This window comes from Wasmannia auropunctata, unplaced genomic scaffold (assembly GCF_000956235.1).
Source record: "Wasmannia auropunctata unplaced genomic scaffold, wasmannia.A_1.0 LD334196.1, whole genome shotgun sequence".
Classification (NCBI taxonomy): domain Eukaryota; kingdom Metazoa; phylum Arthropoda; class Insecta; order Hymenoptera; family Formicidae; genus Wasmannia; species Wasmannia auropunctata.
Window position 1 is genome coordinate 251,384 of NW_012028694.1, and position 26,026 is coordinate 277,409.

General features: G+C 39.1%; 1 protein-coding gene across 1 annotated transcript in view; it reads left to right on the forward strand.

Annotated features, from left to right (window-relative positions):
- The window catches only part of LOC105459342 (rho GTPase-activating protein 20-like), a 184,053-nt gene that overhangs the window by 19,274 nt on the left and 138,753 nt on the right, over positions 1-26,026 (forward strand). The window contains exons 2-3 of the mRNA XM_011705284.1: positions 20,451-20,640; positions 20,859-21,043. Coding sequence (XP_011703586.1) covers positions 20,451-20,640; positions 20,859-21,043 — 375 coding nt within the window. The remainder of the gene's footprint in view (positions 1-20,450; positions 20,641-20,858; positions 21,044-26,026) is intronic.

Here is a 26,026-nt window from a genome sequence, read left to right on the forward strand (position 1 = left end):
ACGCGCGTTCGTGAAAAATATGACACGAGGAAGTGGAACGGGCGTTGCGTGCCGCGAGAGAGCGAGCGGCCACATATGATGCTGGTCGAGTGATTAAGTGACTCATTTGTGAATTATTAGGCGACGCCCCAGCGAAATGCGATAAATAAAACACCATTTGTCTCTCGCAGCTCTCGGAGTCAGTCGTCGACCCGTTAAAATTATCGCGGTAACATCACGCAGCATCTTCATACTGCAATCACGAAGAAATAAAGATTTAAATTACACTTGTATGTAACAAAGGATTCTTAAAGAAACTATTCGAGAATTAAGATATTAGAAAATTCATGATTTTTAAAAAAATAGTTTTGATAATATTGTTTCATCTTACAGCGACTATCTTTACAGATTTTGCTTACGTGATTATAGTAAAATATACTACAACTTGCTTTTGCGAATAATATTATAATTCCTTTCCAATTAAAGTACATCATTATTAATAAAAGAGCGGCAATTATATATTAATTGGATGTGTTTTGTAACATGTCTGCACTGGCAATCCTGTCTATATTTAATATGATTGCTTACGAGTGACTTCCGTGACATCGGTATGCGTAATCATAGATAACTTCCCAAGATGTTTAAGTCTCTTGCGCAAATAAAACTAGAACGCGTTGCAGAATTTTTAATCAGAAGCGTGTGTCATCGAGAAGGCGTGCCCATCGATTAAATCAGCACCATAAAAATTAATATCGTGATCATTAATATCCTAACTCGATTGTTATGTGCTTATCGAATCTCATTTGATTTCTACTCACGAAGGTTAAGCTTCCGCGAATTAATGCGCGCTGATATACCCCCTCTCTCTCTCTCTCTCTCTCTCTCTCTCTCTCTCTCTCTCTCTGATATTCTGAGAGAGGAGATAACCGAACGATAGTTTAGCGCAGCTATGCAATTGTTCATCTGGGGATAAATGCGCCCGCATTGCATTTTTTTTATCTCCCCGCGTGCGGTGCAATGCAAGCCAGAGACGGGGGGTAATAATAACATAATAACAGCGGGATTGATGGCGCGGATAACCTTTGTTATCGATCTACAGCCGATCGAGGTTCGCGAAGCGAGCCGAGTGAGTAATTGCTACGGGCATTTGGTTAGCTTTTTCTTCGCGTGTGCTTCGCAGCACAGCGAGGAAAAAAGTGATACGGTAATGCCATAATCGTGCGGAATGTCGAATAATGTCTACGTGCGGCCGTATCGATTATTGGCATTTACGAAAACTCGCCTGTGTGATTATCCGCATGTCCGGGAGCGGCTCTCTCATGCACAATCAACGACGATCGGAAATATCGGGGGGAGGAGGAGAAGGAGGAGGCCCAAGGGGCGAGTCCGATCAGAATGCGGTTAATTTCTCTCGCTGAATTAATTGCGTTTCCCGAAAGTTCGCAAACTTCGGGACACACGCGCATCGATCACGCGGGTTTCAATCGAAATCGATTAAAGAGAAATCGCTTTATTGGAACAACCGTAAGCTTGAATTTATGGCGCGGTATCAAAGGTAAACCTGTGACCCGTTTAAAACACGTGTTTCCATCAGTCGTTAGCTTCTGTGATACGGAAGAACATAGAGTAATAACGTTGAAATAAAGTCTCTTTGTTCAAAGTAGCTAAACAGCTATTTTCTTTTAATTTGAATAAATGTTTATCTTGTATCACTTTTACTCGATATAGTATTAGAAATTATTTTCTACGAAGATTTTAATGAGATTTGAAATTTGACATCGATTGACGTTGTTCCCACGGTTGCTAAGAATTGTCTTTACGAAAAAGAAATGAAATTTCCTTTATTTTTTTCTATTGCTTGCACCGTGCTCTCTTATTCACTTATAAGCGTTATACATCTTGGACCTAACGTAAGGACTTGCGTATCATACTGAATCCACCGCGGCGTATCTCCTTTCACCGCGGTGAGCAGAAGAGCATAATAGAATGACTAACGGCAGACTGACAGCGGGCGCTTCATTGTTGCGAAAACTCGCTCGCGAGATTTATCGCGCCGCCGCGGATACGGTACTGGCGCAGGCACGTGCTCGCGTAGATTGGTCCGATACACCGATCCTGAGAGCGCGATTCTTTCTCCAACCGGTCCCGATCGGAATTACTCTCGCGGAAATTGTAATGTCCACCACGCCTCGTTCACCACGTGCCTCTACGTTGCCGATGAATTACTATCCCCGGTAGATTTTTCTCTTTCCTCGCGCCACGCCGTCGAGAGATCGCAGTTGCAACTGTATTGATAAGCATGAGAGATCCCTCGTTTTCCAGCATGTTTACGCTACACGATTTTCAAATGATATAAAATTGATTCGTAATGTAAGACAGTTTTAGCTTATATTTTTGCATCAAACCTTTGTTGGATTGCAATGTATAATTAAATTGTTATATATAAATATAATACCGTATAGTAAAAATAAAATTTACATCTCAATATATTTGTTAATATATATGTATGTATATATATATATATATATATATATATATATCAATAAAACAATTTTTAATTAAAACGGTAATGATATATTGTAAATAAAATAGTAGCAGTGTAAGTAAGCCGTTAGGATCGTTTTATAACGCACCGTTAATGCACATCTGCACGAGATAGAGTGATAAGAGATACAGAGTTCGTTCTGATAAAGATGGTTGACAGGTTGGCGGTTGGTTGGGTGGTGCGTAAATCTGCGAGCGTGGCACCGTTAGAGGAGCGTTCGATTATCTCGGTCGATCGCGAGCCCGGTATGCCATTTTATTTATCCCGAACGCACAGTTCTTGTTGCGGATCCGCATTCCCGTCGCGCCGATATTTTTGCAACTTTATTATTCACGCAATCAACTCTTATGTGGATTATTATGATTTCGTACTCGAATGCTCGTACATATGATATTAATGAGAATCGAGTGGTCAGTAGGTAAGTGTCGACATTCTGTGAGAAGGAGAAAAAGACTTCGAAAAATACTTAGAAAAAGATGTCGAAATTAAAATCGATCAATCGATAAAATTGATTATTATGCCTGTTTTTTATTTTAGGAAATCTATTTGAAATTTTCGTGTCTTTTCCTCGAATATACCATTTGAATGCATTGCAATGCATTGCAATTTATTCGTACTGATTCTCGAGTTTTTGACATTACATTTGGATGTTCTTCTTATTTTACGATTCATATAAATTCTTTCACGATCACGCCTTTTTATTTTTAAAGTATCAAATATAGGTCGACATTAATTTAGAAGGAAGCATTATCTTACACTTTATCATTGTCACGTTGATATAAATGGCAATTTGTTTGGTCGGAAGACGGTAGCCTTATCTCTTAAGAATCTTAGATTTTGTTACGCTAGATGAAAAAGTCAGTGCAGATTTAACCGTTTTAACGGGAAAAATAGACGTTGAGCAGTAATTATACTACGAATTAGTCATCGTTGTTTCTCTGAAGTGCTTAGAACTTTACTTCTCGTTATTGCGATTTTCATCGGTGACTATTATTCGTATCGAGTACAAAGTTTCGTTCACAATTTCTACCTTGATAACAGACAAATTATCGTTATCACTCTGATGCATAGTATATTATTTTATAAGTTTTAATAATAAATTTAATTTAAATCATTAATCATTTTATATAAATTTTTATAATATTACGTAAGATTCTCCATAATAATTTCTCGATAGCGACTTGTCTTTTCGAGCGTAAACGGCACACGCGCCCACGTGGTTTTCGATCATCATCGTCGATGACATCACTCGAAAACTTGCAGGAACTGATGACGTTCGTATTTCTGCGATCGATCGATTTCGCGAGGGCGTTGACACCGATTTCAGATCCTCGTATGATCGCATTTGGGACTTCAAGTCGAGTGCTGGAAAAAGTAGGTGGACGAGACATTGACGAAGCTACGACGACCGAGCCAAAGTCTCATGTTAATTACGTGTTTTCCTACGATTCAATTGCGGGCGGCGATACACGCACGTGAGTGCACTCGGAAAATCAGTTCGTGAGGCGAAATAAGCTCGATTTTATTGTTAGAAGAATACGAAATTTATACGAAAAATATGCGATCGGCAGATAAATTAGTGAGACGCAACATTATATGCATTTGTAACTATGTTTTTAAATATTATCTGCACTTGTTCGCAATTAATTCATTTAGTCGCGTTTTTTATATAGATTCAAAGATATTTAACATTTACATATATTAATATAATGAATTCGAGAACATTAAAAAATTTATTCTTATGACCAACAGTAAGATTGTATATTCTGTTTTTCCTGCAGTTATTTATTTAGGCTTTGTTAAAGATCTTTGTTAAAGATTGCGCCGAATGAGAGTTTTATAGAGAGTAAGTAGGAACAATGGCTCTTTCCGGGTGAGACAACCGCCGGGGCATCTCTACGCGAAATTGCGATAATTATGCTAATCTGCAAACCGCATGCTGACGCACAGTGAAGCTCGGCAAGTGGGGTGTCTCTACTTTCACCATTATCGTAACGGTATCCCCAGGTATCCTAATTCACCTTAACGTGTCCCACCATTTCTCATTCGCCGTATCGAGTTCGCTCTATATTCGCTATATGTTTGCTATACGTGTATAATGTTACCTTGCTTATGCATGTGGGCGCACATTCGCCTTCCAATCATCTATATCAAACATACTGAATAATAATCAAGATATTGATTATAATAATGAATAAGCGAATGGAACTTAAACAGGAAAATCCTTTGCATTTTAAAGTACATAGAAATTATTTAATAATTTATTAATTTATCTTAATGAAAAAGAAATCTCTCTCTCTCTTTCTCTCTCTCTCTCTCTCTCTGTATGTGTGTTAAAATTTGTCGCATTTTATAATGAGAAACATGTTATTCATTACGTAATCACCACAAATTGCAACATAATTTATGTCTTACTAATTGCTCGGTGTTTCAGACTTACCGTGTCTGCCAAAAAATCGTTAATTACTCGCGCCGTTAACTTCGATGCCTGTGAAATATGATTCTACGAGAAAAAAATGATTTTGCGGTATTTACAATATCATTAACTTTTATCATCGAGTTCCATCGACAGCGTAGTAGATAAGCAGCGTAAACTGAATAACTCATACAATATGTATTTCAATACCGATCAGAATCTTTTCTGGAATCGCGAATAACGTGGAGATTGAAAGCGATTTATGCTTCTCTACCGGCGAAACGCTCGAAAGTACCGATATAATTATTAAACACACCCATCCGTCTCGCATAATCATATGCGCTCGTTAGAGCAATTATTTCATAATTGCGAAATTGTACTCTCTAATTCCAATTTCATCGTTTACTTTTCTCCTATAAATATTTCTGTCAGTCGGGACCTTAATTATTTCTTCGCGACTACCAATGTTCTCGAATGTGATGCAAATTTTTTTCTCGTTTATCCCTCGCATTCCGCGTAAGCAAGCATGTTCATAATACATATCAGCCAACAAAATGGAAGTAATGAAAATGCTTTGCAAATTGTAAGATTGGAGAAGCTGCAAAATATCTTGCGTGTGTTGACTCGCTATATTTATGTTTCAAGTTTTATTCATCGTAAACGCGTCCGTTTGACAAAGCTACGAAGTACGATCCTTCGACAAAATATCAGACGACACGGCGCGGCACGTTGAAATTTTCGTGGAAGCGCCTAGTATTTACGCGATCCGGCGAACGACTCGTTTAGCTGTCGCTCGTAAATTTCAACGATTTCATAGATCTTTCCTTTCTCTAATCTCATGACATTAATTTATCTGCATGCCTTTCTCTCGTTCTTTTTTTCCCAAAGAAGAAAGGACTCGATTGATTGCGAGAAATCGGCGATAGACCGGACATTTAATGGATAATTATTCCCTAAGACGACGAGAAGACTCGCGTTATAAAATGAGGCACGATCGCGGATCTCGACGATGCGAAGGGTATCGAATACCTCGCGAGAATCGAGTTTATGTGCGCGCGAATCGGGATTCCAGCGCCATTTTCGGAGTACGCACACGCGTGTCTCTATACGTATTACGAAAGTGAGCGCCGTCGGGGAGATTAGTCATCGGCAGAATTTTTAACCGGGCGTCGGCCAATTAAAGTCGGCGTCGGCCGAAACGAGACGCAGACCGCGCCGATGCGACGGCACGACGGACACCGGGACAATTAATCGTGAATACCGACGACAATTATAAAGACACGTGCCAGATGTGTGCTCGCACGTATGTAGTACCTATGTGTACTTTACGAGAGAATTCCTGAGAATATCTCGCGACGCACCGTGGTATTTGTGCTAGCGGGATAATTAAAATCAATGTCCGCCAAATGGATTTGTCATGCCGATTGTGACTGTGAAATTAGCACGATATTTTGTTAATTTTTAAAGAACAATGATAGTTCCAGTAGCACTTTCCGTAGTTCTACCGTTCTTGATAAACATTAAAAAATGTTCCGATTTTTCAATACCAAAAAAAAATTAAAATTAAAAAATGACGTGCTAACTTCACGTTTCAACACGGCACATCTTCCTTTAAAGTACTTACTATATATGCCGTCAAAAAATTCCGATATCTGTCAAGAGTTTCCCTTAATTCTAAGTTAATTTTATAATTATATAGCGCTTCACACAAGACAAAATTGCAACAATTAATCACTTTTACACAGTTCTGAATATCCATGGCAATACAAACTTTTGAAAATGATTCACTCGCATAGAACTCGATTGGCACAAGCCAGAACTATCGTCAGCAGTGCCGAAAATTATCAGCATGAAAATTATCAGCACACATTTCCGTCGAATATCGTGCTGCTATAGATATTCAGAACAGTATAAAAATGATTAATTGTTGCAATTTTGTTTTGTGTGAAGCGCTATATAATTATAAAATTAACTTGGAATTAACGGAAACACTTGACAGATGTCGTAATATTTAACGGCATATAGTACTTTAGAAGGAAATGTGCCGTGCTGGAACGTTAGTCATTTATTTTTTTTGTATTAAAAATCGGAACGTTTTTTTTATGTTTATCAGGAACGGTAGAACGGAAAATGCTACTTGTCGCAGATCACATTCTCTGAGCTCACGGCTGTATATAAAGACGGAATATTCGCCATGCGCTGATACGACGTTTACTTTCACGCACGCGAGCCTTTCTTTTTTTTTCCGTCAAATCGTAAGACAAAAGGCGGTTGTCGCGGGCATTCCGTGTCAGTGGGTTAATTATTCGCGCGTGTGACTGATTTTCGTCGCTGTGTGCATGTGCTTTTACATTTTTTTGTGGGGGGGGGGGAGAAATGAAAATAAGCAGGAAGTATTGTACATACAATGATATTGCGTTTATGGAAATAATGATATTTAACAACAATATACGAAGGTGCGATCGTTGCACTATGCCTCGTATAAATTCCCGTACTTTTTACTTTACGCTCGTGTAGGCTCGATAGGCTTTCTCTTTCTTCCTGCGCCGGTCGAGATCATATCACGTTTCTTACACCAAGAGCGTATCGTAATATCATATCATAATATCAAGGATGAAAATTAAACGTTACATCGCATTATATTCAATACAAATGTTTATGTAATGTGAAAGCGTTTAGAGAATGCATTAAAACTTAATTGATTCTTAGTAATACAGTGTGGTTCTCAGTAATAAAATTTAATTTTCTATTTAACATAACGAGCGAGAACCTTGTATTCTCTTTTGATTATAATCAAATCTATTTAAGATTTCGTGGCTTGTGTGATTCATGTATCCCAAAGTCCATGACAATCGCAAACATGAAACAGAAGTTGTCATTTATTAGTGTATTATTAAATATCGCAGAGAGGAATCTGAAACACAGCTGAATACACAGGCGGGTATTTCATTCTCGGTTGATTTTCATCTCTTTAAAATAATAATACGTTTTTACAAGGATTACTGATTATTTCTCTCAGGATTGATAACGAAATAGGACATAAACGAAACCAGAACATACACCCTTTGCCCTCGACAGTATCTTTTTTTAACGTGCGTAAAATTTGCATGTCATTAACGAGCTCCCAAATTCCATCCACGTAATGTCAGTCAGTCAGTCAGTCAATTAGTGAGTTAGTTTTCGTCCGTCCTCTCTTCGAGCTAAACGCTGGTTCGTAAAAGCGTAAAACTCATCGGGAACTTTTTTCACGCTCGCCCATTCGCGAATGACAAATATTTGTATGGTGCCGAGTCTTCGCACTTTTTTACACGTCTCGGCACCTTGTGTTCGCGAACGAGAGAGACAATCAGTTCTCGGTCGTAAAGAAAGTATCAGGTAAAGAAGACAAGGCCGTATAGGTATACGATAAGATTCTGGCCGGATTTTATCGGCGGGGAGCATCTACTGGTACGATCCTTCTTAATTTCCACTTCACGGCCAGCTTTATCGTCTCAATGCCGAAGCACCGACCTCGGGCTCGTTTGAAAATGCCGCGTACCTTTCAATGACGAGATCTAGTGCGATAATAATCGCGAGAGTATACACGAGTACGTAGTAAACGTCCGATAATTTCTTTTGTTTTTTCTTCTGCGCCATCGTCGGGAAATCGCAGGCCGTTAAACCCTGCGGCTGCAACGCGGAGTCCGGCTGTAGCGCATTGTGCGTGACATTAAATAGCTGCTTTACGCTTGTCTAGAAAGCAGATAGAAATTTATTGCGTCTTTAAGAAGATACCGGCGGATCCGTTGCGCACCGCAGCTGCGTGAGCTATTGCAAAATAACAATATCACCGTCGGGGTCGACTAAACGGAAGACCACTTCACCGCGCATTCGTCCAATTTTCCACTGTCAGTATTATTACATTCCTAATCGATTTTCTCCGACTGTTTTATTCGAGATGTATTAGTATTATGTAACTGTTTTACGTAAGGTAAAAACTGAGAAATTTTTATTTCCGTCGAATTCCCATGCCATTTTCGGAACTTGGATATAATTGATGGAGTTTTTACTTTTTCTCAAAGAGAGAAAGACAGATAGAAGGGTTCTCTGATAATTAAATCTAAGTCTAATTTAAAGATATGCGATTTTACAATTTCATTACTATTGCTTTTTTATTCCGATCAATTAAGATTGATTTGAGTCCTAATACCTTTGGATAAAATTTTTCTAAAAATCTACATGCGTTAGCCAGAATTTTTGAGAAAATACCAAATTTTCAACAAAAAATTTATTCTCACACCTTAATTATATTTCAATAATAATATAGGAATAAATTTAATAATTTTGAATAGATTAATTAATGGGCAATAATAAATTTATAAGTTGTACGTATAAATTAATGAAGTTAACAATTTATGGTTTATTATGAAAGAAAGAAAAGTAATAACAGTTACACATGAAACTGTTCATTAATAAAACTGTGTCTGTCATAAGAAATTAACGTACACAGCTCTGACCGGTGGTTTACCTCGCGACTATTATGTATCTGGCAAATATATCAAGTTTTAGCCTTCATATCGTAATGGTTAAACGCTGTATTAACGTACAAGATTAATATCTTATTTGAGGTGATATGTAAGGTCAAACTGCCCATAAGATCGTTCCCGTTATCATGTTGCGATTGTGTAGGGTTTTACCGGGACCGATGCGCGGGTCGACTTGAAAGATGAACTAATCCGTTATTACACGACGAATCCTCCTCTTTTCACATTGGCAAAAGCCACAACCGTTAAATCGACACACGCACACACGTGGAACCACCCACGCGAATCGTCCTTGCCGCCGGCGGCGCATTCGTCTCGCCTTTTTTGTTCAGAAAGGATCATCCTAGTGACTTAGAGAAAGGAGCAGTGGGTGTGGATCTTTTTTTTTATTGTTATCTTCTGGACAATTAATGTAGTTCGTCTAATGCTTATTGCTTTAGCTCGTCGCTGTATAATGTAAATCGTGCCTCTGCTATTTATATTTGCAATGCGTTCACATATTATGATTTGCGTGCACACCTACGATTGTTCTTTTGCCAATTTTTTTCGAGTGCGCAAAGGAAGAATGCCGACTCTTCTCAAATTGTGCTCCATGTCCACTAGAACTTTTCTTTTTGAATGATTCCTTATGCAGCGGTATCACTGCATTTGTTTCTCGTGCAATAATTGATCGCAATAATGTTTTATGATGTAATTTAAGAAATAAAATATTATATTGAAATTTTGGATTAAATTGGAATGCTGGGTCAAGAATAGACCCATATTCTTAGCTCTTTGTATATTTCGATTTATTATCAAATAGGGCAAATATATCGTTATATTTCCGTGTGCCAGTATGAAAGGTGCGAGAAATACTTTACGAGAGCTACTGACTGCGCGAAAAATCTATTTTTGATTGTGTGCGAAACAGCGCGACGTAACGCAACGTTGCGGTTACGTGCAGCGCGCTTCGGAATGACGTTTCTAGGAAATTCATTTTCGACGCGATGGAGATCAGTAGCCCCTGGCCATTGGGTCAGGTAAATTTAGACACGCCGTGCACGCACCGCGATCCATGCGTCTGTTCGTCGGCCGCGTTAGATTTACGTACGCGAGCTTCGAAAGTGCATCATCGCGGGACGGACAATGATGTTGAGGTAATACATCCGCGATCGGCTAAAGCAATCAAACAACACTTCGGTATAAATCGAGAATCGTGGATTTCGTAACGCGCGCATTTCTCTTGGACAGCTAGAAAAGCCTTACGCCACACGCCGTTGAGTTGTCGATAATAAACGGTCGAGCGGCGTAACGTATATATGCGTGGAATTCGCCATTAATAACACATACAATTCGCCGTCCTTCGGTAATCGGAATTTACGGATAGCCAAACATAGGCCGTCACGTTCGCGCGCGTTTACATATATATAAGTACGCGCGATAAATGAATATTCACTCTTCGATCTTATGACGTTAGAGCAACTCTAAATTATAGAGTTTGCCGGTTCGCGGGAAAATCCTTTTTCTTCCTTTCGACCGATACGGAAACATGCGTTCGATCATTATCGCCGGAGGACGTGGTAATTTGCGATTGTACGCGCAGAAGACAAAAGAAACAGAGCGAAAAGACGAATGTTTCGATGATCCGCGCAGTTTATGAATCATACGGCCGTGGACGCGCGAACCGAGACGTAAACGGAACTCCTTGCCAAACCGGGCCACGTTGAAATCGTCGTCGTGAGGATAATCACCGCCTTCGCAGTTAAGTGTTCACGCTGCTAATCTCGCAACTGCTATTAGCGCAGAAATACGACAGACACGGTGTGATGATCTGGGGAAGTGGAAACAGTGCCTGTAGGGCCGCATGTGTCCTTAGGAATGAAGTAATAGAAACCTCTAGAAATGATTCATCTAGGTCTGACTGAGCTTTTACAAGAATTATGTCGAGAACGTACTTAATTGTTTTTAAAAAATGTTCTCGTTATTAGATTTGTTGAGTAGATCAAGATAGATATCTTTATTTAAGGTCGTACATAATTGGAATATACATGGATTACACATAATTGGAATATTTATAGCAATTGATTCACATATGATTCATATGATTTACGAATAAATCCTTTCTTGATTTATATTTTTTTAACTTAATTTCTTATAACTATTAATTAATATTTTTCTACATAATATATTTTTGAATAATGAATTGCTTAACATATTAACTCTAATCTGTAATTATTTTCTAATATATTTGTATATGTATACATATAAAATAACAAATGTAGTTGGAAAGAAATACTTTCCAACGTTCTTGCTTTCCTGTACTCTCGCTTTATACTTTAATAGCTCACATATTGTTCCTGTAGAAGCTTCCTACGTCCCTGGATCTATGACTAGATCACATAAAGCGTAAACAGTGTCATTAAGAGCTTTAGCCTCGAAACTTAACTAGCGGAAATTCCGTTGAATCCGCGCTTCCTGTCACTCATTTTGCAGGTCACAGCTTTCTACTCAGAAGAATAAAAATTGCTTTATTATCATTGCAACAAAGTTTCCGCGTGTTAGCTGGTGCAATTTCTAGCACTGGAGAAACTTGTATTCTCTCTTTTTCTCTCTCTCCCGAATTTAGTATCGTTTCGATTGAAATATAAGTTAGAGAAAAATTATGGATCTGCGATATAATAACAATGAAAAAAACGTAATATACTATGAAGCACAATGTAAAATAATAAAAGTAAACGCTTAATATTATGAGTAAAAATATTTTAATTGTTAAAATAAATTTTTAATATATATATATATATATAACTTATTTAAATTATAGAGCTTTTTTCAAAGATTAAATCTATAATTTAAGATACAAATCCTGATGTATTGTATATTTGTCTTCTTAAGTGTAGAATTTCTTAGCCTGTGTATGTGTGTCAAATCCTTGATTTTATGGGTTTTTAGTTTTGCATATGTTTTATTTGACTAAAATATGGACCACAACAATTCGTAGAACCAGAATCTCGTATGTGTCTCCCTTGATTTTACAGATCCTTAATTCCAGATAGCTTTAGGAATGCTACAGCTGTTTACTACCATAGATTCTATCCTCTTGATGCCATAAATTCTCGATTCTACGAAACTACTTTGATTCTACAAATCCTTAACTTTGAATAATACTTTGTTTTGTAAATCCTTGAATCCTCCACCATATAAATCTTCGCACATATATGCGCGATGCTTCTCACAATTATTTTAAAATTTGAAACTAAGATATATCAAAAACAGATATCTCTTGTGCCACGATTGACTTTCATCTCGCGCTCGATCTTTCAGTCGAGCGAATAATTTTCGATTATCGCAGTCGCGTTTGCCATTTGAAACACGGAATTCCATGGTTCGTCGAAAATTCTCGCGTAGAACAATTTCAGTCGGGGACTACGCTTTTCAGGATCACGTATGTTTAATGCAACTCACGCGACTGAATCGATCGCGCGCGCTGAATGGCGATTTTTCATTCACGCTCGTTCTCACGAATCGGAGCGTAGCGCGCGATCGCTCCGGGCAAAAAGGATCTCTCGCCGTCGTCTATGCTCGCATAGTTGCGTTCATTTGTCGTCGTAGTGGTCGGTCGCGGTTTGTTTCGATTCTTAAGCGAAAGGTGCGCGGTTCGGCGAATCGGTTGTTCGGTCGTTCTCTGGGCGAGGCTTAGAACCTGCACATACTCACACAACGCGTAAGCACTTTTTGCTGCTATTTACTGTTCTCGTAAATACATTGACGGTAGCTTTAAACTTCACGTTGGTGGCATGTGGACAGCATACCGTCGTTTTCAAAAATGCAAAGATGTTTCTCTACTTGAATAAGATCAGTAGAATTTAATTTATAAAAATGTATGAAATCTATCTTTAATTTTCGTTTCTTGATTTGTTTAATTTTTGATTGATTCTATTTGTTATGTTATTTAATTATTTTATGTAATTAAAAAACATGATATTTAATTTATATCATGACATGATACATGATAATAAATTTCTAATATTATTAATTTTTGTGTATAAAGAGTATAAATATACATATAAATTTCTCAACTTTTGTAGATTAGCCCTAATTTTGATACTTGTTCAAAAAATTGATTGTAATCTAACGATATTTAGTAACAAGTAACAGTTTAATTGGCATATATTTTCTTTTATTTTTATCTCTTTTTGTGTAGAAAAAAAATCTTGACACTCAATCGGTATTCGTCTATTATGTTTCATATGATTTGCTAAATGTAAAGCGTTATCCCGTTACGAATTTTATCAGTGCGTGAAATTAAGGACAGGTTTCATCACTACAAAATAGAATTTTCGTAAGAACATTACGTCAGTGATCGTGGCGGTATTTTGAAGCGACCTATATTTTATAGACATAACCATGTGTGCGCTTACACTGCAGCCCATGCCACCTCAGAGTAAATCTATATATAGTTACCCGAGAATGGCCTTCGTTCTCTCGGTTATGTGACAATCACGGCTCTCAAACTGCTAAAAACTTATCGGTTGCCAACATTTTGGTGAAATTACATTATTCTGTGCATCTGGTTGCTTAATAGCAATAAATTACATTGACAGACAATGAAAAGAAACGGATACACTTTTACAATCAGCTTTTGCAATTTAGTATATGTTACAGCTTTTTTTTAAAAAAAAGCTAATTTGCTTACAAATGTGCTCGCAAATTTATCTCGCACAACTTATCTTGAAAGTGAAATTCCCTTTATAAGTCACTTGTAATTCTAATAGGATTTCTCTTTTTCTCTTAGAAAATTAAGATTTTATTTATACATTCTTTTATTTTTTAATTATATCATATATTTATAAATTATTTCGCGGAAAGTTTAAAATTTTTCCAAACTTGTGCTATGTTTATCTATGACTTATATTTGTTTTACTAATCTCTATAATGTATAATTTAAATGCAAAGAATTCCTGAAATTTCTCGCTCATGCGATTGGGAGCCTCTGTTTAAGTTCTTACAAGACAAGTGTCGCATTATCCCGACGGAGATAACAAAATACTATAGCGAAATGCCTCGAGAGAAGTGGACTCTATCAGTCAGACAATGTTTATGAAATAATGTCGGACACACGCTCGACTCGAGTAATCATCTGCCGTGGTCATTCTATTCTAATTCTCCTCCGGCGTGGCTGAATGAATAATGACATCGGAGATGTGATTTACTAAAGTGACAAATTTGACTCCAGTAACGAGCGATGGTGCTTAAGCAACTAGTTGTGCAAGCAGCGGGAGGCACGTACTGCAAAGCGCATGGTGAACATCGAGTGGAAGCTTCTTTAGCTTCTTTGTGAACCGTGTAAAAAATAATGTATTGGTAATGTTATAACGTTGGTAACACAACAATATGAGAATATTATTTTAAAAGAATTTTGTTTGCAGGAAAATTTAAGAGAAATCTTGTTAAACTTTTTTTCAATTTATGCTTGTTTACTTTAAGTGTTTTAGGGAGTTTTAGGTATGTAATATCATTTCTCATTTGATAATATCATATGAGACCAATTATTATGAAATCGATTGTATAGAATCTTGAATTTATAGTTTCACGAAGATAAAATTACGAATTTGTAATTTTACAAATTCTTCGAATTTCATGTTTTAAGAATACAGTTCTATTCGTTCACTGTGATTTATAAAGCGTAGTCTGCTTAATCGCAATTATGAAGATAAACGATGGGCTTTTGATGTACACGTCTTATATAAACTTCTCTGTTAAACGAATATCTTGACGAATGAAGAACCGCGTAGTACATTATTCAGCTTATTCCGCGCTTGTACTAGTCTTCCGCTAAAAGGAAATTTTATATGCGCGTGCGTGTGTGTGTGTTTGTGTGTGCGCGTGCACACACACACGAAAAAAAATTGTATCACGAAGATTTCGCTCTCTTGCAATATGTACGTGCATTCTATTGCACAAAACGATTAGTGGTTTCTTATGCATTATCTCGGAGCAAATTTTCTGCAGTTCATCTCCTGGTGAAATTAATCGCAACGACCGCTCGATTCCTCCTCTCGAACTCAGTGGCGGATTTAGCAATTTGGTCATAATAGACCTGTGTCATAAAATATATATTTTTTTTAATTTTTAATTTTTAGTAAATATTTATAAATAATACATTTAGTAGTTCAGTTAGTGAACGATATTGAAAACTTTTAGAGCCATTTCAGACCTTGTTATCAGACTGTCTCTTTGTTCTTATAAAGATTTAATAATAGTGGAAAAATAGTTTTATAATCAAAGAGATTTCAGTTCTTTTAATTGTAAGATTTTTTCCATACTGTAGGGAATATTTTACCCTCTAGGGCTTGAGAACATGAGTTCTAAATCCACTACTGCTCACGCGAAACAGTCTACTCTCTTCCGTCTCGGCAGAATGCCCTGGCCTGTGATCGATGTAACGACGCTCATTGTCTCGTAATGAGGCTGGGAGGGACAGGATGCTCATACATGCGCGTTTCGTATCGAACGGAGCATTATACATACACGCGCGCATGTACTTGCCTATTTAACGCAGCCGATGGAGATCCATCATCTGTCGTGGCGGCCAAGAAAACAAAAAAATTGAGTTCGAAGAGTCCGCTTGATTGGTTCGCATACCTACTCGCGCAGGTGTATACGTATAAATTCCACGGAGCACGCGTCTGCTATCATTGAATTGCGACTGCTGTCGATTATACATGTCATATACACGCGATTCACGCTTGTACATCATGCACACGGTGCGTCGATCGCTGTACTGCATTACAGGGAAAGTGCAACGACATCGACAGGTGATTCACCAAACAATGCATGGAGAGCGAGCGATACGGCGGTGACGGATTCGCGGATAGATCAGTTCGACGCGCCGCACAATGTGATCTCCTTTCTAGCGTATCTCGATTCGAAATGCATACCTCGCACATCTTTCCAGTTCGCGGAAACCTTGCGAAATGTTGACCGAGAAGAATGCGAGTGCGATGTCGTTGTTTCGCGCATACGAAATCACTGGGCCGAATAATTGGACGACGAGACGGTATGCCATGTCGAGAAGAAAGTAAATTCTGAGAGCTATAATCTCGGAAGAGTCATTTCCGGCCAGCCGAAGGGCCAAATGAGCTGCATCGGCCGTTCGACACGTTTATTCGATTGTTTATATATATATCTTCCTTTCTCGTTGTCAGATACTTCAATCTTTCTATCAAAGATATTTTTTAATCAAGAATAGAAGAGAGCACTCGAAGAAAGATCACTGAATAAAAAGAAGATTGAAGAAAGAAAGAAGAGAAAAAAAGAGACAGAAGGAGACGGGCGAGGGGGATGTAAGAGCCGTGCACGTTGGAGTAAGGGAGGGACACGTAGACCGGTATAATTATGCAATTTAGATTCAGCTTTACGATTCCGGTTTGGCTTTATTAAAAGCGAGAGTGGACGCGCGGTCTCCTCTCTCCGATCGAGAGTACGTACTCTTGTGTGTGTGCGTCGCCAAGGGAAGGGATAACGCGTTCTCCGCATAAATACAACATCGGAGAATCCCGCGAGGACATTACTCCGCGAGACGCTGCCATGAATCTTCCCGACGACACGCGTTATACTCGCGAATTTTGGTAAGTTCGCGCAATATCTCTTTCAGATAAGAATTATACAGGAAAGAATTATTATACGATTACGTATTTTTCGTGCGTGTGTACGTACGTGATATAGGTTGAGAACACTCGAAAGAGATGGAATATATACATAGGTATCAATAGCGGGACGAGGAGGAATCGAGTAGGTATAACGTTATGTAGTCAGACTGAAATGCAAGTCATAGATAACTAAATAGAGAAAATACACACCTCAATTTTTCTTCCGTCGTGAATGCGAAATCGTATAACTAACGATGCGCGACGATGCGACGACTCATCGTCATTACGTCGTTTTAACGAGTTCAATGCTGTCGCGGGGTCACGGATGACCGACACTTTCGCCAATATCGTGGGAATCATTAGTGATTGGCAGTTATATAGGATGTCTCAGACTGAACGATATTTTAATAATGGAATTTTTTTTATTTGATTGATTAATTTATTATTGTATATATATGATATTCTCTTTTTATAAATAAAATTAGCAGACGCGCGCTTCTTACCATTTTTCCACTTTTTACTATATTTGCTACACAGTCTATCAATCTTAGTACACACAACTGTTAAAATATGATAGCTGCTCACGAAGTAACCGCTGCGAGACAACCAATCGGCATCGCGGAAAAGAGACAACAATATTTCGAGAGATTGTCGATGTTACAACTGATTCACGACAATTTGTATTTTTAGCACAATATTACTCTAATTAGAGGAGATATTGATACGATATTATTTTAATTGCTTCGAAATTTTTGTTATGAAACCAAAATGAATCGTTGTGTCACAGTTCTCATAGAGAACTGATATTAAATAGAATGATTTTATGATTTGATAGAGTTAATAGATGTTGATTATAGCCGATAATTAATTATTTTCAACCATAAATGTAAAGTCACGCGATAACTCGTGCAACTCGTCAAACTCGTTGACGGCTCAAAAATAAACATGTATGCGAATACGCAGGGATTAGAAAATTACCACAAAGTCCGTTACAACGGCGCGACGGCACGAACGCTAATTAATACGGCTCTTCTAACGGCGACCCGCTTTGTATTATTATAATATCCGTCTGGACCTGGTCGAAAAGAATGATCTCCATTATACATGTGTTCGTATGCAAATCGAGGAAAAACGCCGAATGCTTGAATTGGCTGCATCAAATGCTGTATTAAAAATGTGGAAGGGGAACAAAGTGCAACCTGATTAACGGTGCACTTAAAGTGTAAGCCTGCTTACTGCCGGATTCCAACGAATCATAGCGATCGTATCGTCGATCCCTGGAGATCATGCGATCGTAACGTATCATCTTCCTTAATCCCTCTTGCCCTTTCCCTTCTTCTGCCCTTCCCCGACACGAGGAACATAAAGGGAACTTTGTTTGCCTACCCGCGATTAGAAACAAATTGGTGTCCGATGTCGGGGATATAGGATAGCTCATAAGTGCTAGAGAAGTTGCTTGTCAAGTGAAAAAAATCTGAGTTTGATTCCTGGAATTATTCTTCCGCATATATGACATTATATATAGGGATTTTGAATGAGAGAATATTTCATTGGAATACAAAGTATTGGAAATTTTAACTTGATTCCAAGATAAGTAAATTACGAAAATAAGTAAATTTAAATTTGAGTGTACGGAGATTTTTTTTGGGTATAATTGCAAATCATCAATTGATTTTTTCCCTCAAATTTGATAAAATTGACGTGTAAAGTTTGTAGATATTAAACTATATTGTAGATTTTCAGTCTGGCAATAATTCTGGCTTCAATAATTCTACTATTATAGCAATTAGCCATATTGCTAAAACACGATTAAATTGCATTGTCGCGACGCATTGGACCATCGATAATCACCGTCGATGGCATACGTTGTAAACTAAGGCTGGGCAGTGTGCAACGGTAATGTGTGCGGCGGAATTACATTCCCGTTTTTCACCGTATCGATGAAGATGCTCCGGTCTTCCTTTAATAACGATCACGAAAACGGTTGCGAGATGTTACGTAATATATAAGAACGACGTGTTGACCTGACCTTCGATTCACATTATGTAACGGTCATATAATCCCGCGGCATCTTTATATGATATTAGGGTTGGAGACCAGTCTGTTATTACAACTATCTAGCAATACTCGTAAACTTCCAGTGAAGTAAAGTTTAAGCAATGATGGCCATCATTAAAATTTAAGAAGTAATAAGTTGAGGAAAGGCAAAAGATTCTCAATGGAGACATTATTAAAATCTTATAGAAATTGTGCAGTTTCCTTTTTATTATTATTTTACACAAGATGTTTTTTAAAGTTTCAAAAATCGTTGATGCTGGAATTCTGTGCAGACAAACTTTGATTTGTCGTTTCTATGAAAAATATATATAATATAACAGCATACACAGTATAATTATCTATTTGAATATTTTATAATCCCCATACGTCTAAAGGCTCGAAAGAGTTTGTTTGTACTTTAACAAGCCCTTGGTTTCAACTGACGACTCCGCCACCCCCAGGTCGTTAAATTGTGAATTTACCGTGTAAAAAAGCAACTGTATTTCCATCGCGTCTTCCACGTATATGCTGGAATTTCTGGAGAATTCACGTGCGAATTATGGCTGAACAATTATCATATCATACATATTCATATGCGATGCAACGAGCGCTCGGGGAGTCGCCCTGTGTACGACTTGGTGGACCGCGAGGTCCACCGAGGGGCCACCGAAAGGTCGACGCACCATCTTTTGCAATGTAGACTTTCGGGTCCCTCGAAATTTATCTGATCCCCCTTCGCGCCGCCGTTTACATTGTCAGACCGTAAATATCGCGCGAACCCGGTTTAATTATGCGCTGTTTTCGCGTTCCTCAACCGAGATTTCGGTGATTAACCCGCCGGGGCTACCGTGCGAAGTTATGGGACGTCCGGCCCCGACATCCGACGCTTTTTGCAAGGCGAGCGTTCCCCCGTGTAATTAGGACATTCCGAACTTTTCGTCTCGCGAGCAGACCGGTCCTCTCTGCACAAAGGCAATTTCACCCCAAATCAATTTTGCAAGAAATATCTAATTTTCCGACGTGACAGGATTTTTATTATTTCGATAATTTATTTGTGAAATGACTCTGTTTTATTAATTGTATTTCGAAGTCGGATAATAAATTTAAACTTCCAATATCGTCTATTTCCAATATCATGATTTGACAACTTGAATTACATAAGTTACAAGTTATGAAGTTACATTAACTGTTTTGGAACGTATAAAGAAGTAGAAATTATTTGGGGAAGAGCGAGAATCGATTCTTGAATAAGTAAATTCCGATGATTCGAAAGAATTAGCAATGTTCTTATGCAATATTTGTTTTTTTTTTATTAATTATAGTTATCAGCCTCGTCGCCTGGAGCTGTTTCTTCAGTGGTCGCCCCGATACTTTTGAAATATCGAGTTTGCAGACCTCGATTGCTGCTTGCTGGTTCGAGGGCCGAAGTCGATCCCGCGGCCGATGTAGCTCTTCTGCATGGCGAAGTCCTACTCATCGAGGATTCTGCAAGGCAGTTCAACGCGATCGGAGGTAATTAATCTTAATTTTTTCATAATTGACAACCTTTGTTTCTTAATTTTAAGAAATTACATAACGTAAGAAAAATCAAGTTTATTAAATTGCGACTTAAAGGTTCAATTATAAGATTTATAATATAAAATTCGTTTAATCATAGTCTGCGTAAAGATGATTGCTTGCTGACGTGATAATGCCATTCTGACGAAATCGAAATGAAATTTGTTTTACAGACACCGATCGCAGGTACAGAGCTACAGAGAAGTTGTTGCACGCGGAAGAAGAATACCATGAAGTATTGTGCAGCGCCAAAGAATTGTACGCACGTCCGTTGGCACGGAGGTATCCTGAATTTCACGATGTTATCTTTTCGCCCCTCGCGGATCTGTCGCGGGTCAGCGCGGAGCATTGCCAGCGGGTGAGTCAATGACATAATTACAAATTTGGCATGTTGAGTTCGAGGCGTAATACAAAATGGCGATCAGAGAGGACTTTGACGAAAATATTGAATCGTGAAACATCGTTAAGAGAACCATAAAACGTATGGTACGAGATCTATGATTTGCGCTGTACGTTACTGAACGCACGTGCGTTCTTATCGACGGACTAGACCCGAGTAAACGAAAGGCACGTTGAGCAACTCCGTGGGAGATGGCGGCACGTGAACTGACTTACCGTACTTACACACCTGTTGCTTCTGCGAAGCACCTTGTCTTTCTCCATCCGTCGTGTGTCACATTCATATAGCGCGAATTCGTAACCTTCCTGAGAAAAACAGAAAATGTGACAAACTTTGAATGATAAAATGCAATTGCGATAAGTCAAACATAAATCCTGATATTATTGGTTCTTCGTTTATTAGGATTGACATTTTTTTTTTAACGAATAATTTGATAAAGCAAGATAAAACATATTTTGACACGTACGATTTTAATATTAAATACTTTTAATTCAAGGCTAGTAATCTAGTCTTGAATTAAAATTCTGATAAAGCAAAATTGTAAGATGAAATGAAAGTAGAAAGTATCAATGGTAGCACTGAAGTTAAATTCGCAAAAATTGGTTTTACTCGTTTATTACTGCAGAATTATCTCAATACTTCGATATAGAAACCACAATTGAGAGAAAGTATGCAGTCTTATACTAAGCAAAAACGAATATTACCGACGTGCCTATCTACTTGCTCTAAATGTAATATTTAATTATAATTGAAACAATTTGAAAATATATCTATTTTTATAATTCATATCGTGCACCATTTCTCCTGAACAAGAAAGTACGATCTCGCTGCCATAACTATAACCGTACCATTTCAAGAGTATAGCTAGCTTATTAGCAAAGTTCTTTGAAGTTAAATTAGGTAACTCTGCTATTTCTCATTTTTATTTCAAACTTGCAATGCGCGTGCATGCGCGATCAATAAGTAAAATTTCAGTCTTAAAGTCACGCGAATTAGTTTCATGGGTCTAAAGCGACAATTGGCGTGTTTTTTGAAAGTATACGGTCGACAGCTGACAGCGCGTACGAATATATGCTGATAAACGGACGCGATTTCTGGCGGCCTGAGGCCAGGCACGTACCGGGCATTCAGCAGCGGCAACAGCAGTAGGATCCACAGACGTGTAGCGCGACGGTGGACGTGTTTTCTTTAGGGACAATAAAGAGAGGATGCCTGTCCTTCGGATGTAAACACAAAGCCGCGCCGGCGGAGAGTCGGCTAACGAGTCGGGATGAGCGATGACGGTGGTTAGCACCCTCATAAATATTGACTTTTACAAGACGACGAGCGGCGTACGTACGTCTCGAATCGTGGCGACGGCACTACCTTCGAGGCTGCGCCTTGCAAGCAATAGCCTCGTAAAGTGAAAAACGTCCGCGGAGATCGTTGCGCGGGATTCGCGAGGCGAAACCGAGGGTGGAAACGCCTACCTTCTTTATTCTGTGCGCTCAACATCGCGGCCATCAATAACAAAGTTGCTGCGCAGGTTGCAAAAACGTCGCAAAAATTGGAAGTCTCCCTCGCGTTCTCCCTGTTCCTCCGTCTCTCTTTCACTCTCTGCCCATCTTTCTCTCTCTCTCTCTCTCTCTCTCTCTCTCTCTCTCTCTTCTTCGATCTTCCCTCGCGGTGAATCGTGTTCACGTTCGGGGATCCTGTACCGAGAGAGATTATTGCGGGCCGCCGGATATTAATTGTAGCGACTTATGATCTCCTACGCTACGCTCGTTTTATTTTCGTCCTGACTCGGCTGGAGTGACGTTTTAAGCGCTGCTGCGGCGGCAGACCTTGGACCAGCGTGCGGTACGATTTACATTTTATTTTAATGAGCACATTAAACGGTTATCGGTTACTTCGATCGGCCTGTTCGCAACCGCCACCGTCGCCGCTCGCGGAGATGATAATTTCCCGAGAAAAATTTCGCTGATGGGGGATGTTACACGCGACCTTCGTTCCCGTGACTGGCCAACTTCCTTTTAGGGCGAGCATCGTGATTAAGACACTATCTTTGCCGTGGACTCAACTTTTGTGGGTCGTAATCGGCAGATTGGATCTGCCGAGACTCCTCGAGATTGCGGCCGAATTGAGTCGTAAATACTAGCAATATAATTAGAACAGTTATAATAATAATAATAATAATAACAATTATTGTAGCTATATTAACCATTAAAGATAATTACTTTTCAATAATGATACTCCCTTATGATTCAAATTAACATGTATTTTGATAACATATACTTATTTGTTAGGTAATGCTTCATTAAGCTTACATTTAAAATTATATATTATCAATGTACATTAATTAAATTAAACATACTATTAAGTCAAATTTATAGCGTCGAGCTTTCTTTCAAGTCGAAGCAAAGCAATAATTTGTTGCGTAATATTGACGATTTACTAATTATTTACGATGAACAATCGCTGCATAATGCTCGTGTAATAAAGCAACGTCCTAAATCGATTGGAACTTTGGGTAGAAAACACCAGCTCCATACGGACGAAACTGCAGGTTTAACTTTGATCGAAGGAAGCGCAAGCCGAACTTTGTATTTCACGTAGAGATTTACCGCGGAGCGTTTACCGAATTTTAGTGCTATAAAGATGGTGTTGCGGGTTTCTCGACGCGATACAAAAGCGCGCGGCCCGAACCGCAGGTTAATTAGCGAAAACGCTCGGGATCGTTCTCGCCGTTCTCTCGAGAAGAGGGCATCACGACCAATCTTTCCCGTCTTCGTCGTGTACGTACGCGTCGCTCGCTTCTTCTCCGATGCGCTCTTTTTATTCGGAACCCGTTGCCTGCTCCTCGCCGCTGCAATTTCACTTTGGAGGCACCTCGCGGTCACCCAGAGGGCAATTAGAAGCAATCGCGCATCTGGAAGGCAAGGGAGAGACGTATGTACGTCTACCTTTCCTCGTCCCTCCTTTCGTCTCTCCCTCCTTTCCGTCATCCCTTTTTCTTTTTTATCTTCTTGGTAGACACAGGAATAACAGAGGCGCTTCTGCTTTATTTGTCTCTTCAAGCAGCTTCAAAAGGATTCTTCCTGTGAAGGTGGAACTTGACGAGAGAGAATGTCTCCTCGGCGTTGCTTCCTTAATCTTTCGCGGTATACAATGTCGAAAGAACATATTAGATATAGAATTTGAAATTAAATTATTTCTTCAAATTTTAATTACATATTCACACGCATAATTCTTTAATATAAATATTTAAAATTGGATAAGGAAAAGTCATAATTATTGGTTTGAGGTAATCTTGCTACATATTATAGTAAATTTTTACGAAATTACTTTTTGATGAGTTTAATTTTTCCTCCATGTATACATCAGAAAACAAATTTTTTAATTAAACAAATTGTATTATTAAATGTCAAGATAGCTCGGATAAACATATCAAAATGATTTCTCTCGACAAGTAGAAATGCGTGGATTAAGAAATTCAATAATGAAGAGAATTCGAAAAGAATCTTAACAGGTATGGAGCAGAGTTCTTCGTCAAAGAAGTTTGGGTCGAAGTGAGCGACTTTTTTTTACCGAATTCGGCAACCTTGTTATTTTGACTGACGAGTCCAGAATTTTGAAGAGAAGGAAAAAGGACAGTCTTCCGCCGGTGGTTGCTCTTTGTCCTGTTCTCGCTCGTTGCATCGCCGCTGTCGTAAATTACGTTTTTGCTCATTGCAACGCAACGCCACGGCAGCCGTGGTCGGCCGTTGCGGTGATGCAATGGAGAGGAGCTTAATACGACGGCTTCCGCGCGATGCAGGTGCGTCGCGCGAGAAGCGCGCGCTGCCGCGTCGTTCCACGAGAATGCGGCGCGACGCGTCATCCCGGGGACCAACGCCCTTCTGCGTCGTTTGTATTTTTGCGAGCACGCGGCGATTAACTTATTTACCGTGGCGGCGCGCGGCAGCGCGGTAATTAATTCGCTTGGGAATCGCAGTTTCAGGAGATCGGTCGGGCAGAGATTAATTGCCGCGATTGCGGCTGCGCCGCGATGCGCGATCCACGTTCGCACGTTTTACCTCCTCACATCGCGCACATCCGGAGTAGTAACGCACGAGTTAACAGTCTATCGAGTTTGTGCCAGTACCATCGTCCAATTTTTAATCTTATAAATTCTAAAATTGAAATTTCGCAAAAAATAGATACTTTCGTGATTTTTTATTTCTTGTTCTTAAACAACTTTTGTTTTTTTTTGTGACATTTTATTATATTGGCAAGTGAAAGTTATAAAAGCAGCTATATTTAAATTTACACTTCCTTTTTTCTTCACCAGATTTGAGATAACATTAAATTAACATCGTATCGATTTTTTAATGAAAATATTAAAAAAGGGAATTAATGGCTGAAAGATTATTTAACAAAACAAATTGCAGTTGAAGCTCGTTAAAAATTCAACGAATTGCATTCGTCCCGTGGAAAGCTGGTGAAACCGAGCGTTTAAAAGTTCATAAGATAACGGGTGAATGGACGAAAAATTTGCGCGCTACGCCATCGGTCAGGCCGGTTGAAGGTGGACGGGCACTGCACCTGCAGGGCAATGCCTCCTCCTTCGTCGGTCAGGGCGCGCGAGAATGTGAAAGCTGCACCTGAAACTGGCGGTTTTGCACTGAACGCGATGACGCGTTTTGCCCGAATCGCTCTTCTTACGTCCCGTCGTCGGAGGATTGCGGTGAGAGTCGACCGACAGATTCGCATGTTTCGGGAATCGTACACGTGGCGAGACGAGGTGAGGCGAGGCGATCGAGGCGAGTGAACGTTCCAATCGCTGATCAATTTCAGCGAACCTTGACCCACCATCGATTTGTCCGGAAGCACTTCCACTTCGTCGCGGTCAAGAATCAACTCATTCTCGTTTTTGGAGCGCGATGAATTAGCAGTTCGCCTAGAACGATTGTTCCTCGTCAG